Here is a 16,514-nt window from a genome sequence, read left to right on the forward strand (position 1 = left end):
AGTTAAGCATTATTCGTAAGTTACCCATCTGAAATAGCAAAATGTCCCCTTTTATTATAACAGGAGACTTGGTGAGCCAGAAAACATGCTAATAAGAAAGATAGGTGCTGATGCCACCCTGAAGTACTGTAACAGCTCATCATAATGTCATGGATTTTAATGCTGTTTACTCAGGTCTAGATGATTATTCGAGTCATCAATTAATTCACCATTGCACTGTGATTTGCTAGCACAACCACCCGAAAAAGGTGTTGGTCCTGGGTTTGAAACCCAGACCAAGACGAATTTTTCCTCAACTGTGAAGCTTTCTTTCTGAGAAACGAGTGTCGGTTTCCTTTGTAGCTTCATGCTACATTCGGGTGGGTGACAATATTTTCCTTTCATGCGTGGTTGTCAGGAAGGGCGCAAGAAGCAGGAGCCTTCGAAGGAACCGGCTTTCTCCCCAGAGGAGGAGGAAGAAAAGGAAAGAGAGGAGAGTGGTCTCAAGAGAACTGGAAGGTAAGTATGTTCAGCTAGTGTGGACAAGGAGTCCCTTCACTGCTGCAAGAGACTAAGAGACAAAAAAACTGAGTGAAGGTAATGCCACACAGATTAATAGGGGAGGGGGCAAATGAAAGCTCAAACAATATGCAAGAAAAGGAAATTTAGTCCTTTCTTTGCATTATTTTTCCAAACAGCCTGTGTTGTGCAACCTTCACTCTGACATGAAAAACCAACTATACTCACAGACAACTTTCTGTGGCAATGAAGGGAATGCTAAGGAGGCAAAGCAAATGTCTGACAGCGCTCGTGGAAATAGTCCCAAAGTCTCATCTGCGATTGTTTAAGCTGGAGAACAGAAAACATAAACATATTAGTTATTACAATACTTTTATTAAAACAAGACATGCACCACTCAACATTATAATCAAATTTTATTTTTCCACTTTATTTTTCTGCATATTGTCAAATGTGAAACCAAGTAGCAAGCTATGCTGATTTAGTGTCTGCTCTGTGAAACTATAATAGAAAGCACTGTCGAACTCGGCCGGACTACTTGGAAGAGTATCACAGGTGCAGTAGCTCTGCCCCTGTAAGTTTTCCTTCATTGCCACAGAAAGTTGTCTGGTGGCATACTTATTTTACAAGCTTTACTAATTAAAAGATGAGTTGCGACATGCGTGTTGGCATGCTTCTCAAGGACAGACTCTCGTATAAGATAAATTTTGTTAATGGGAACAATACGGGGACCTTTTTTTAAGACACTGCTTTATGCAAAAAAAGTGAGGCGTGCAGACAGGACACAAGAGAAGTGGACAACACAAACGCTGACTATCAACTGAAGGGAGCATTGAGGCGAAAAGAGAAAGAAGACACAAAACTCATTTGCGCAAGCTCTGGAATGGCATCACCACATGTCAGTCGGGCACATGTCTACGTGCCCGACTGACATGTGGTGATGCCATTCCGGAGCTTGCGCAGATGAGTTTTGTGTCTTCTTTCTTTTTTCGCCTCAACGCTCCCTTCAATTGATAGTCAGCATTTGTGTTGTCCACTTCTCTTCTCTTGTGTCCTGTCTGCACGCCTCACTTTTTTTGCATAATGAATCCTTACTAACTAGCCCAGCTTTCTGTTGTTCGATGCCTTCCTTAGCAAGTTATTCCAACTTTTTCATATTGGGTGTGCGAATTTATAGCCTCTTTTGTTAGCGGATACTGGAGATGGTGCAGACTAAAAATGAACACCAATCTCAAAGATAGATCAGGTGTCAGTGGTACCAGTGCTCTCAGTATTCATACTGGTGGTGCTCGTGGTTGCCAGTGGTGTCAGTACTGATGGTACTAGTGTGCAATACTAGTGGTACAGTGGTATCTGTGGTACGATGGTAACACTGATAAAGAAAGCATTCTTACATTCTTCCCTCATGACAGCTAGTGTTTTGAGACACCATCGTTGAGATGCTGCACCCCTGGTTGAAGATGCAGATGCTGTTGTTTGAGATGCTGCGGGCCTCTCAGAATAAATTATATGTTTCGTACACATCTTTCTCACCCCAACTTGCGCAGAAAAGCATTGTCTTTTGTCGATGTCAATTAGAGGTCGAATCACCTTCCAACTGTTTAGTTTCCCATTAGTTTACCATAGATATTAGTGTGCTTTTGTTAGGGTAACATTCCTGCAAGATGGATTTCCAAGCTCTCTTGAATCTTGTTAAAGAGAGCTTACTACATCTTTTTAAAAACTGGCTTGTTAACATTCATAACATTCCCTATAAATGCTATACTAATTTTTTTTTCTGCTTTTGTAGATGTCCACTTTTGTGTCCATGGCAATATATATATATATACAAGCGAGCAACAGAGTTCGATCATCTGTTTTTTATTTAAATGGGGAAGAAAAACTAGATGTGCCAGCTGGGAGAGATGGAGGGAAATACTGGTATTATAGGCAAGGCACACGCATGCTAACATTTAATTGTAGTCTGTCAGAAGGGATTGCAGGAGCTATGATATCCTCCTATCTTTGACAGGATTTCCACTTCAGTTGTCCCTTTCATTGACCACCGCATCTCTAACATAAATATTCCATTGCACAGGTTGTTTGGTGGCCTTATCAACGACATCAAACGCAAAGCGCCATGGTACCTGAGTGACTTCAAGGATGCCATTGCCCTTCAGTCTATTGCTTCCGTGTTCTTCTTGTATTTCGCCTGCCTTACGCCCATCATCACTTTTGGTGGTCTTCTGGGCTCGGCAACAGAGCAGAGAATTGTGGGTATTGCTATCTATACTAGCTTCTACTTTTATGTGTGCTTTCAAGTTGTAGCATTAATGTGGTTTAAGCTCATCTTTGAAGCTCATTCTTGATGAAAAAGAAGAAAACATTCTCCAATAAGTTTGTGTAAATGTGCAAAAGATTTTTTTATCTTCAGTGCTATTAGTTTTAAAGAATTATGAGTAGTTGTCAGATATCTCCAAATCAAAAATATGCTCTTTTGTCAGAGGCACTACTTATGAGTGCGTTGCAGCATATATTGGTAAATTGCAATGGACAGCTTGGCAAAATGCTGTAGGGGAATTTCTGATGGGAGTCAAGTAACTAATGACATGAATTTATATGTGCATTCATTTTATTGTTATAGACAGATATGCTGTTAATGAGAACCAGAATGCTATGATTGGTACTTGTATTCAGATACTAATATGGTCTGTGTGTATTTGAGAATTTGTTTTTCTAAGTTGTGTGCAGTGCCTGGCAGCTCCTGTATAGCAAGTGGCCAAATGAACCCTCCACCATTGTGTGCTTGCAGGCAGCCATGGAGAGCTTGATGTCTGGAGCTGTGTGTGGAATCCTCTATGGCCTATTCAGCGGTCAGCCACTGACTATCCTGGGTAGCACTGGACCTGTGCTAGTATTTGAGACAATTCTATACGACTTCTGCAAGTGAGTTGTCATGCTGCCTTATTTCCTATATGTTTTATACTCATTGTAACTGCCATTAAATGTTCACAGTGTAGTTGTAACCCGCCGCAGTTGCTTAGTGGCTGTGGTGTTGGGCTGCTAAGCACAAGGTCGCAGGATCGAATCCCGGCCACGGCGGCCGCATTTCGATGGTGGCAAAATGCGAAAACACCCGTATACTTAGGTTTAGGTGCACATTAAAGAACTCCAGGTGGTACAAATTTCTGCAGTCCCCCACTATGGCATGCCTCATAATCAGAAAGTGGTTTTGGCATGTAAGACCCCATAATTTAATTTAATTTAATTGTTTGTGTAGTTGTAGTGTAACCTACTGGGATTATGGCAAGAAGCTTGAAAGGAAAAGCCAACACCATGTGGATGGCAGCCTATTCTTTCATGAATCTGCTTCCTCCTTGCAGTTTTCCATGCTATTGTTAATCATGATCAAAAGTGCCAGGCAAGTGCAAGTAAGATAGGAGCATTTTATACATGCACTAACTTAGAGCCTCTTTAAATTTGTGATGTGGTAAGCCTCTGTACAAGTGACCAAATTGTCACGACAGGAGGGAGAAGAGGAACAAACACAGTGATTGCGGATAACACGGTGTCACTTCTTGTGAAACACACATAATTCAAAAGTTGATGTCTATGTGTGTGTTTGTGTGTGCATGCAAGTGTAGGCATGTGCATACACATGTGTGTCTGTGCTAACTTGAGAGGCTTAAAAGTATGCGTTTTTCAGACACCACTGAAGTATCGCGGGTATTAGGCACATGCGGTGACTTTTGCCATTTCAAAGGGCTGAACCTGCACCAACACACTGCCCAGTCAAGGACTATGTAAAATAAAAAGTTTAACACAGAAAACAAATTTACATTCTTCGAAATATATGCATGATAGACATATAGAGATTGCTCGCTTGTAATACAAAAGCCTTCTGTGGATCCCAGAGTTTGAATTGCAGTGCAGATCACATGTAGTTTGTTAATGGCAGCATTGGTTCCGTGAACTTAGCAGGAGTTTTCATGGATAACATTACTAGGAAATGCAAGTTGAAAACAAGTAAAAAAATTAATGCCTGCAATGTTTCAATTGTTTCAGGGACCATGACCTGGACTATCTTTCACTACGGCTATGGATTGGCTTATGGACAGCAACCATCTTAGTTCTCCTCGTGGCTTTTGATGCCAGTGCATTAGTGTGCTACATTACACGCTTCACAGAAGAAAACTTTGCAACCCTCATTTCACTCATCTTTATCTACAAAGCCGTCGAAAACGTAAGTCGTTTGAATAAGCCTGATGTATTCCAACAGTGTGAACTGCCATTGGCAACACAAGTAAACATGCTAGTTTAATGCGGCAATTATAAAATTGAGCGTAATTGAGTGCACATGAATGTCTGCTGCCTTCAAAGTTGCCTGCTGTTGCCTCCAAAATACATGCGCTGAAGCCAGAAACCTCCGAGTATGAATCATGCATCTTAGAAAACCTCACACAAGATGGCAGCTACACAATAGCACATTGGTCAGTACATTCAGTTATTTCAGTCCACAGTGGTGGTGGCAAGAAACCTCTTCTTTTACAGTGGTAGCTGTAATGGGCTCACTCTCCTGGTCGTTTTGATGTCCGCTGGTGCCATTGCTGGAATTCCAAAATTCTTTGTGAGAAAATTGTGAAGGAAGAAAAATTATTTTTGTTCCTCGGGGATTTGAACTTGCGACTAATAGATTTTACATCTCAACAACTCTGCAAATGCTGCAGCAGAGGAGAATACTGATCGTGGAGAGCTTGATTGGCATTAACAGCTACCATGATTGACTAACACCCGCTCAACAGCTGTGTACTCGATAAAGCTGGCATCTGCACCTTCTTCATATTCAAGCGAGTCGCATTCCCAGTGTGGAGGTGGTCCTAAATTAAGTTTTGTTCTACATTTAATGACAATTAGCCAGCGCATATGCTTCGTCTTTATTAGTTTTCTTTTTCTAGTGCTTGGCTTCTTTTCATGTTTACTGTAAGGCGCTGATGTTGTCTTTCCTTCAAGGATAGTGCGAGTCCTATTAATGGGTTAGCCCAAAGGTTAATTTGAGAAAAACCGAACGAATCCAGCAGTAGGAAGTTAAAGGGTTGTTTTAGTAGAAACCAGTGGTAAAGCCCGGACAAGTAAGAGGAGGAAGAAAGCTGAGTCTGTATATATCGTAGCACCAGGAAGCGTAACTTCCATAAATGAATAGACTCACACTTATTTCACTTCTCGAAAAGAGCTTGCTTATTTGCACCTGCGAATGTTTACTCCAACAAACACCACACGAGAGAGTCTAAAGCTTACTGTGCATTATATTTTGCCGACTGTTATCACTGCTTGGCGTTACAGGTGAAAATGTCATCTTTTTAAGTGCACTTTTATTCGCCCTTTCCCTCCACTTTGCGGGCGATGCTGTTTTTGCCAAGTGTACAAATGTGCCACTGAGATTGTGACTGGGTAGATAACTTGTCGCTGGCTGCTGTCTTGCCAGGCGTGGAGGTTGCTGAACCACGAAGGTCACTGGGTACGTGCAACTGGATATGTTTCACAGTGCATGTGCCCATTCTTGACCAATGCCTCAGAACGAGTGTGTGCCACTGTGATGCAAGAGGTATACAGAAGCCTTAAATGAATTGTAGCAGCTGAGATGTGATGAGTGGCCGCACTTATTGAGGAAGCTGGCCTGACCATGAAAACGAATGCATTGAACACAGTGGAGGAATCGGCGAATATTCAAGTTCAAGTTCAAGTTCAAGTTTATTCATCAATGATGTCAGTTTTACAAAGAATTGTATGCAAAATTAGCACTACACAGGGAGTCCCAAAGTTAAAAACTGTCGGGGGGATTCCCATACATGAACAAAATGAAAAAAAAAATGATATACAGATCAAGCATTGGTTATGGTGGCTTTACAGACAATTTGATAAAATAAGAAAAAGCGTGGAAAAACAAGAAAATATAAAATTGTTTAGTAAGACAACAAATTGCGAAGAAACCTTCTGTAGTGAACAAGCAATGCAAATTTACAATACAATAAAAATAGGAGTAATATAACATGTAGTATAATAGCTAAGTCAATTATGATTACAATCACAAAAGTCAGTGGTTAGGATGAAGAGAGTTGCTGCATAAAGTATTTCTTAACTTGATTCTTGAATATGTGCTCTGTGGGGGATGATTTAATGGTATGTGGAATAGAATTCCATAGTTTTATTCCCACAAATGTGGTAGTGGACTTACCATAGTTTGTGTGCACTTTAGGTAAAAGATGATTATCGAGTTCAGAGAACCTATTAGTTTTAGTATTTACAAAAGTTTCAATAACAAAGCCATCTATGTGTGCAATATTACGAAATAACTTATAGATCACAATTGTTAGCTTTAACTGAAAGAGCTGATGAAGAGGACGAATGGTTAAACTGCAATAAAGTGGCGCTGCATTCGATAGGAAATGGCTGAAAGTCATGAGGCGAATCGCCTGATTCTGCAGGCATTGAAGTTGGCTGAGGTGAGCGAGGTATGTGTTTCTCCAGGCTGATATGCAGTAAGATAAATGGCTGTAAATGTGTGCATGATAAAGGGAATGGATAATGTGTGGCTGAAAATATGAGCGGGTTTTGATTATGGCGCGTATTCCAAACAATATCTTACGGACAAGTGACTGCGCATGAAGATTGAATTTCAGATGTCTATCTAAAACTATGCCAAGAAACTTAGTGCTATCAGATATTGGTATTAAGTTATTTTCAAGACACGCCGATATAGAGTTCGAAATTAGTGTCGGGAAGGAATGAAAAACCATAAAAACCGTTTTTAGCGGATTGATTCACAACATGTTCTTTCGATACCAGGAAGTTATGTTATGCAGATCAATGTTAACATTTCGCTGTAGCTCGTCGACATTGTTAGCGCAAGTAAAAATAGTCATGTCGTCTGCATATAATATACAGTCCGTAGTAGTCAGAACATTAGGTAGGTCGTTAATAAATAGCAGGAACAGCAGTGGGCCAAGGATTGAGCCCTGAGGAATGCCTTGATATATGTTCTTAGCAGATGAGAGTTTGCCGTCAATCAATATTGCGACCATATAGCTGGGCACCGAGTGCGTTCTCCACCGTGTGCAGAGCTAAGTTCGTCTTCATTGCCACGATGTTAACGGTGGCATTACAGTATTTAGATATGTGTTGCCATTCTATGTACATACACATCTGATGGATATTTTTCCCTCTAAAGTATATCATACATTACCTTTCTCCTCCTGATGCAGACATTTAACAATTATGGGCATGTCATCTGCTTTTGCTGCTGATTCACTAACTCAAACAAGCTTTGCCTAATTTAGATTTGAGCACTGTGCCAGACCTCTCCTTCTCTTTTTTTTTTCTTCTTCTTCTTCTCTCTCTCTCTCTCTCTGTTTACTATATGGTTAAGGAAGTAGGGTGAGTGGGACAAAGTGACTCTTTGTAATGTGGGAACTATCACACGAATGGAAAGATCTGGCAGACATACAGACAGATCATAACCAGTTCGGAGCTCTCAGCTGCTGTTGCTAGGATAATAGGAGTGCATGTTTACGTATATGTGCTCAAATAAGTTGGTAAATGGTAAAGTTATTCTGTGGCGATCAGCATGGGAGCTATGAAATAGGAGTGGCTGCATAGGATATCTGTTTATAAGATGCTTATGTGTAAGCCGGTGCAAACATTCAAAACATTTGAATATTAAATTGAATATTGGCCTATTTGATTCAGTGTTCGAAAGCGCTATTCGATTAGGCCCTCAAATCGAACAGTCACTATTTGAAAAGCTGAATATTTTTCAAATAGTTTTCAAATACTTTACGTCGTTGACTGTGCACAACCGAGCATGAAATAGACAAAGAAATGCGATAACGTTTATCCCAGTGGACATAACAGTCAACAGCATGCTATGTCATTCAGACAGCCAGACTTTTCTGGCTAAACAAGGTCACCTGCAATGAAATATTTAGACATGCCTTTCGGCGGTGGGTATTGTTTCATACAATTTGTAGATGCAGCACCTGTGTCCTCTTATCCGATTAAATATGAGTATGTTTCATTAAAACATACTTTATACAGTAGTGGCACCATCTGCCACGGCCATTCTAACTAAAGAAAAAGCACTTTTTTTTTTCGGTTTGCCATTGCAGATCTTTCCGTTCTGCCATTTGGTAGTGAAGGCACACACAGTTATTAATTTGGCCAACAAGGCTACCTTTCTAAACTTTATATGATAATGCATGATCACGCTTGCTCCGAAGAGACCTAAGTTTGCGGACAAACTGCTTAGCAATTGTTCTTAGTTCTCCCTTTGTGCTTTTAATAAAGCATGCTACATATATGTGGCATGCTTCATTTAAAAATTTTATTTTTAAACTTTATTTAAAATATTTATAAAAAAAAATGTGTCACTGCACATTATAATGTGCAGTGACAAATCTTTTCTAATGTTGTGAATACTAGGATGTGAAAATTGTTTGATATTAATGGCATGGAGACTGTAAATTATTTGCAAACTATTAGAAAAATATTTGGTATTCGATTCAGTTTTGACATTTGATTCCTATTCGATTTTATTTGCTTCTAGCACTATTCAATTAGCAGTATTCGATTCGGTCTCAAAAAACAAATCTTGCAGTCCTACTTATCGGTAGATAAAATGCCTACTTTTAGCTTTTATTTCAGTGGACTTTCTTAAATTGAATTGAATTTTGGGGTTTTATGTGCCAAAACCACGACTTAATTATGAGGCATGCCATAGTAGGGGACTCCGGAATAATTTTGACCACCAGGGGGTCTTTAATGTGCCTCCAATGCATGGCACCACAGGTGTTTTTGCATTTCGCCTCCACCAAATGCGGCCGCTGCGACTGAGATTTGATCCCACGACCTCGTGCTTAGCAGCACAACACCATAGCCGCTAAGTGACGGTGGCGGGTAGTGGACTTCTCTAAAGGGCAACATGTATTCCAATAGTGTGTGTACTGACATTGGTTTTTGGTTGTCATGTGTGCAGGTGTTGAAGATTGGCCACAAGTACCCGATGAACCTGGATATTGACCTGCGTGTTGACTGCTACTGTGAGCCGCCAAATGGAACGGACTTGTACAATTCGACTTATAACTGGACCGTGTTGAGCAAGCATGCCTGCAAGGAGCTCGGAGGCACTCTGCAGGGTCTGGGCTGTCAGTACTATGCGGACGTCTTTCTGTTCTCAGTGCTGCTGTTCATCACCACATTTGCACTGGCCGTCTTCCTCAAGGACTTCAGAACCACCAGCTACTTCCCCACCTATGTGAGATCCTCCTGCTTCTTGTTTTGGTTTGCATCGCCAGAAGGGCAGTCGTTAACATGTTAAGTTCCTGTGTTACCTGTATTTATTATTTTAGCTGCTCCATTTACCTTTGAACACATGCTCTTGTGGCCAATTACATTCATGGTGCCTTGAGAGGAACTCTAGAACTGCTTCTGCATGCACAGGCTGCTGGCCAACAACGCTGAGGCACTCCTCTGGCCACGTGGCCCTTTGTGTGTGCAGGAAGCAGCTTGCAAAACTTTAATTAAATGTTTAGAGCAAGCAGGACTTGCACTCAGCTGCTCTACAAACAGTGCCCATAGTAATGGCATGCAGGACCATGCAACAAATATACCTGCGGTGTGACACTACATGCAAACAAAGGTAAATGTTGACTTAGCTACAGACTGTATAGGTGTAATTGTATGCAGTAGAATTTCGTTAATTTGACTCTGGTTAATTCAATCTTTCATTTAATTCAATCCTAACGAAAGGTCCCAGTCGGCGCTGGTGCATTTCTACGGGCCCAAACATTTATTTCAATCCTAAGGTTGGCCTTTGCTTAATAATTTTAACTTACCAGCCAACATGCACATGCCTGATGCCTGTGGTGATGCCAGTAGCCACCCCTTTTGTGGCAGCATGTCCCGATGAAGCTTAGAGGACTTTGGATGTGTTGAACACAGGTCAAAAATGTCTCCCGTCAAAAACCCCCATTTGCAGCTTACCCTTGGATGCTTTTCAAACAATAACAGTAGCTCACGATGTTTCATCATGGTATTTACCAAATTCTAATGTGTGCCCTTTTTTTTACCAAGAAAACTTGGCCAAAAATCATCTGCACGGTGCATGTGGATGCAAAAACAAAACTTTATTTGCAGTGTTCATATTTACCGCATAAAACTGCTGCATTGTGGCGAAACTGACGGTAGGAAACCGGCTGCCATTGTGCAACACATATTAGACCCTTAATTTTTCTTGCTAGAAAACTGGGTACACATTAAATTTCTGCTTTGTTTGGGAGCTTTAATGTCACTTCTATATTAGTTTACTGCTTTGGACAAATAGAAAGCAGGCAGGCATTTGATTCGGGGCTTGTCAGAATCGGGAAGATACTACTGCCAAATGAATGAGGTGGCACATTCGGGCGGCTTTTTCTGTATCTTGTTCATTTCATACCACCAGATAATTCGATCAATTTCATCGGTCCCATAAAGTTCAAATTATCAAAAGCCGACTGTATAATCTTCAACTACTTACTATCATCCCCTCTCCTACCATCTCTCCCTGTCCTTTACTCCTATATTGCCTTTGGGATCAGCCCAGAGCATAAATAAAAAGGTTGTAATGTTTCTTCGCCAGAGTACAATAAATGAAAGGTTATGCCATTGCTGTTGACGTCATGTTATCATTGTCGTTTTGCTGCTGTCATCACATGCATGCTTGTGTCACACACACAATTCCTCACCTTACACGGGCATGTTCATTCATCTGGTCACACTTAGCAGAATCCCAAAGGTTGCTGGATAGACAGCTACAATCAGAATGTTTCACTTAGCATTGATATTTACAGCGCACGGGATCTGCACAATTTTTTTTTAGTAGAGCGCTAATTACTATTAGTGCTGCAGTGTCTGGCTTCACATTTGTGGGATGTTGCGCGTTTTGTTTCACAGGTGCGAGCACTGGTGAGCGATTTTTCCGTGGTTATTGCCATCTTACTCATGACTGTAGCAGACATGCTTCTTGGCTTGGACACTCCTAAACTGGAGGTGCCTGAAAAGTTTGAGGTAAGTTTAATGAGTCTGCAGGAGTTCATTTAGAAAAACTGCTTTCCACAAGCATATGCCGAATTTGTGTGAACATAACATGGCCCTATGTAACAGAGGTCTTAAAAAAATAAAAAGTTTTATTTACAGCTTACAATGTCAAATTGCCATTTTTAACCTGTTACTTCCTTTGTACAGTGCTGTGCTAGTTTGCACATTAGACATGTGGGGAAGCCTACCTGACAAATACTGGATGGCTTTCTTCGGTTGCTGAGGTGCTTAGTGGCAGAACACAGTGCACTGGACACAAAAGAGAAAGAATTCATTCGAGCGGTACGACGGTTTGCTTGAGTAAAACTGCTCTAATCTGCTGCTCTGCTCAGATGGGATTAGGTGAGCTGTAAGAGTCATATGAGGTTGATGATGAGAATAAACTGTACTGCTTCGATATGTAAAAATCTGTCTTGAAAACTTGTTTACAGCTACAAATGAAAAGCTAGTGACACATAGAGCTAATGAAGTAGCGTTTGCCTGCCATTTGTATGTGCGCTAGAGGCAAACAACAAAGTGTGTGATTCAGTGTTTCGGGCAGTTTGCACTAGTCACAGTTTGGAGAGCGCACATGTCAAATGTGATGCATGTCTGATTGCACAATGCCAATATCTGTGCTAGAGGCTCACACGGCCACACTGCAGTAGCCCCCAAGGCATCGTCCAGTGTATCATGAACAGAAATGTAGCATGAAATGCTCTTTTGTTGAGATGACCAGGAAAAAAGAAGTCGCAGTTTTGCCCAAAAGGCGAAGCATCGATTGTGATAGCAAATTAGTGGCCTGCTATACAAAGTAAGGACAGTAGTTATATCAGCCCTGTAAACTTCTGAACATAGGCATACTAACTAAATGAACAAGTATGGTGTCACATGTGCACAAGCAAACATGAACACATCTCGCTCAGTGACCGTGAAAACTCGCTGTCAGAATGCTGGAGTGACGAAGCGCAGTAGCAGCAGTGAGCGAATTGACCTTCATGCTGCCTCTCATTTCAACATGAACTAAGCCACGAAAACACAGCGCAAGGTGGACTCTGTTCCTGTCGCAGATGGCTTTCAACATGGTGCAGCCCGGGCGAGTGTGTGTGGCTAAACAGCTGCTGCCAGAGTAGAACCCCTCCCTCCTCTCCCTCCGGAGGCATGCGCATGATGGAATATGGCATGCTTTCTCTCCGCTTCCCTCCTTTGCATGCACGAGATTGAGTCGCCACCCTTGCACGCTTTCACTCGCACATACAGCACACGGCGTGCGGCGTCAATTTTACTGCCCTTGAACTTTATGTGGAACCTCACGGTAACGGCGACAACAGAAATGTGCCTGGAGTGTCCATATAATTTTATCGCAATAAAATTGCACCAGAACTCATCTCACGATGAATGTCAAACTTAATGCGATTAGCAATGTAGCGTCAGACCGTATTGCCACCACAGAGGTGTGTCATATACGAGGCATGTGTGCAGCTGGACTCCTCTCTCGTGCTTCGCTCTTGACACGCTGCGTTATTCAGCAGTGCCACCGCGAAGTCTGCATGTGACATTTGTGTGAATATACATTCAGACAAGCTGTCCGAGTATATATGACACAGGTTTGATTCCGCCAAGCAGGGAATAAATTTTATGACTTTTTTTTGCCTCTGAAGAGTGGCTCATACTAAGTGGCACATAGTTGCACAATTTGGCGTCAAAGACGTTCGTTGAAGAGCGTCACATGCTCAATGGCACATACCCAGTGACCAAAACCAACATTGAAGACTTTCATTGAAGTGTGGCGCATACCTAGTTTCACATAATCAGTGATTTAAGTCAGAGTGAACGAGGTTCATTGAAAAGTGGCACATAAGCAGTGGCAGTAACGCAAGTTGGCTTGGAATGGTTTAACTGATGAGCGGCTCAAGCAGCGTCACACACGCATGACCCAAGTTTGCCCAATTGGTTTCAAACTCAGTTCCTTCATCACAGCATCTCGGTGTTCTAACCATTGGACCACGAACTGCGCAGTGGCTAAGTTGGTGGGAAAATGGTTAGAGATAGGCGCAGGCAGACGGTCAGATAGACAGCCCCTGAAAAGGGCATGAAGTACCCGAAGAATGCTAATCACATTAAAAGTAAAGCACACTGTATCTAAGCAAATATAATTCATTTCCTATGCTTCGCCCATCATGCTCAGTGCACAAGTAACAAACCATTCACACTCGTAGCCAACCTGGGAGGGCCGTGGCTGGCTAATTCCGGTGCTGGGTCGCAATCCCTGGTGGACGATCTTAGCCGCCATAGCCCCTGCAATGCTGGCGACCATCCTCATCTTCATGGACCAACAGATCACAGCTGTCATCATCAACCGCAAGGAAAACAAGTTGAAGGTCTGTCATAATGCTGCATCACCACTTTCATTTAGGTCTAGGCTTTTGCTTCCTTAAACATTAGTAAAGTGCAAATTTATCATTGCCACTTGTGGCTTCATCCCGATTGACAAGCACCCCCTGCCGCCTTAAGGCGCAAGTGGTGCTGTGCTGCCAGTGTACAGCATTATGGCTTGTGCAAAATGCGGCAGAAGTACTTTGCTATCGGCAGCGTTATTGTTTTGACTTTCAATACTAAGATAAAAATTTGATATACTTTAGATTTTGGCACTCATTGAGTTCGATACACAACTTGTCTGCAATCTATAAATTGACAAAAATTTGCAAGTAAGGTCTTTGCAGCCTTGGGGCATGGAAATGTGTGCCTAATTAAATTTATTGTGACAAGAGATGGGCATGAAGTCCTTTTCTATCAAAGTTACGTTTTGCACAAAATATGGTATATGGGAAACAAGATGTCGCTAAATGTCCAGATGCTGGCTGTGGGTACTTCAAGTAATCGCCATTGACACTGAAAGGATATGTTATATACCCTGAAGCGTGTAAAAAATCTTGAACCGCACATTCTTCAATTAGTAACCACTTGTTTTATGGCAAATTAAGTAAACCAGGCAGGATATATTTGCATCTCCCAAGAAAAAAAAAGCATTTTTAATTAGGAAGGTAAAACCACGGGAGGCATGCACAAAAAGCAGAAAGGCCAACAAAGCCATGCTGGAACACCTGTAATTGAGCAAATCATGATTTAGGAGGTATATATAGAGAATCATCTAAGGTTTGATTGCTTTCTTTTCTTTAGAATAGAGCAAATGAAATTAAATCAATTATTAGTGCACAAGCACTTAATACTAACGACAGCTGTTTTTTAAACCCCCTCTTCATTTTACTAGATTGTCAAACATAACAAAGCAGGCTGTCGTGACATGCATTGGACATGACAATGCAACTATCATGGCTTAGAGATCAGCAGCAAGTCATTGGTCCAGTCATAAATGTTTCATGATCAACATCAGGCCTGCTGCTATGGTCATGTGCATGCTACTCAATGTTTGTGATATGTCGTAGAGACAGGACTTCTGGAAACTGAACTCGGTGTCACTCAGTAGAGAAAGCTTGTAATAAATAATCTGGCACATCTTCGTGGATTCTACAGTGTTCCACAAGATTATCAAGATTAGTTGTGACATTTAAATAATTTCAAGTAGAAGAGTTCATTAAAGCTGGAATGTTCATTTTAGTGCCTCTTTAAAGGGACACTAAAGGCTAATACTTACTAAGTCGACATGGACTGTTTAAATACCATTCCAGAAACCTCGCAATGCTTGTGCAAAAGAAGGACTTAGTTTATGTGAAAATTGCATCTGAAGGGTCTGCATATGTTATTTGAAATTCAAATCTCCCGCCACCCAACTGGGAGAGTCGTGACGTTGCATACGCTGTCACCACTCTTTGCTGCCGTTGGTGAGCAAAACAGCGCCCGACAGACAGCAGTACCGAGCCAAGACAGATAAAGTCAGAGCGGCTGATTCGCCGCTGCAGCTGCTTTTTGGTCAAGTGGCGTAAACCGTTCAGGCAACCCGTGTTATCACATGGAAGTTGAATTCTCTGCTATTTGCATTTTGTGAAAGTTTGCGAGCCAGCAAAACCAGCGCAGTACTATGTGATAACTACTGAAACGCGAAAGCATGGGCGGCACGGAGTCGAGCGAAAACGAAACCTGTCGACCGCCCACGTCATTGTCAAGGGCAATTTCGATGAGTTCTTTTGTCTAAAAATTGAATAGAACTGGACAAGTAGCATTTTATTTCGTCTTATAATACAATACAAGGATGTTTTGTGCGATGAGTGGTTGAGTACTAGTGACAGAATTTAACTGAGGAGTGCTTTTGTCATTGGGCAACTACTTTAATTTCCCGGGGGAGTCTCTAGTCATGTCCTGCATTTACCTCAATTTCTCAATTATTAAGGCTCTGTTCTTGAATATATTGATGCCTTAGAGATTCTCGAGCACTTATCTATCACTTTAGCTTGACTTAATATTTGCCTTTAGTGCCCCTTTAAGCGAATTTAGGTAAATGTTTGTGCAGTCGTACCGTAATCTGTATAGTATCGGCATTTAACCACTATTAAAGCAGTGATGTGAAGCATTGTTATAGCAAGCAGGCATAGAGAAGCTTGTGTGCTGACTAATTTTTGCTTACAATTTTGACATTACAAGTAACACTGTGCCTCTTGGGTGCCCCATCGTATCCTGCTCCCAACAGAAAGGTTGCGGCTACCATCTCGACCTCTTGGTGTTGAGTGTCCTCATTGCCATCTGCTCTGTTCTTGGGCTGCCCTGGTTCGTCGCAGCTACAGTGCTAGCCATGACTCACGTTAACTCTCTGCGAATGGAATCAGAATCGTCAGCACCAGGAGAGAAGCCGCAGTTCCTGGGTGTAAGGTGAGATGGATTTTGCACATTGCTGATAAAGAAGCGTGTAACCAGCATTTGTTAGGATTAATTTCCCAATTAATTCTGCTAGCCTCTCACTACACTGCCTTAAGCAA

At 41.7% G+C, this 16,514-nt stretch overlaps 1 protein-coding gene across 10 annotated transcripts in view; it reads left to right on the forward strand.

Moving 5' to 3' along the window:
• Ndae1 (Na[+]-driven anion exchanger 1) overlaps positions 1-16,514 on the forward strand; it is a 255,774-nt gene that overhangs the window by 210,961 nt on the left and 28,299 nt on the right. For all 10 annotated transcript variants that reach the window (XM_050189588.3, XM_050189587.3, XM_050189589.3 and 7 more), the window contains 8 exons: positions 398-498; positions 2,576-2,750; positions 3,290-3,423; positions 4,543-4,720; positions 9,506-9,784; positions 11,461-11,574; positions 13,803-13,964; positions 16,229-16,407. In XM_050189588.3, coding sequence (XP_050045545.2) covers positions 398-498; positions 2,576-2,750; positions 3,290-3,423; positions 4,543-4,720; positions 9,506-9,784; positions 11,461-11,574; positions 13,803-13,964; positions 16,229-16,407 — 1,322 coding nt within the window. The remainder of the gene's footprint in view (positions 1-397; positions 499-2,575; positions 2,751-3,289; positions 3,424-4,542; positions 4,721-9,505; positions 9,785-11,460; positions 11,575-13,802; positions 13,965-16,228; positions 16,408-16,514) is intronic.

The sequence above is a fragment of the Dermacentor andersoni genome, chromosome 2 (genome assembly GCF_023375885.2).
Source record: "Dermacentor andersoni chromosome 2, qqDerAnde1_hic_scaffold, whole genome shotgun sequence".
NCBI lineage: Eukaryota > Metazoa > Arthropoda > Arachnida > Ixodida > Ixodidae > Dermacentor > Dermacentor andersoni.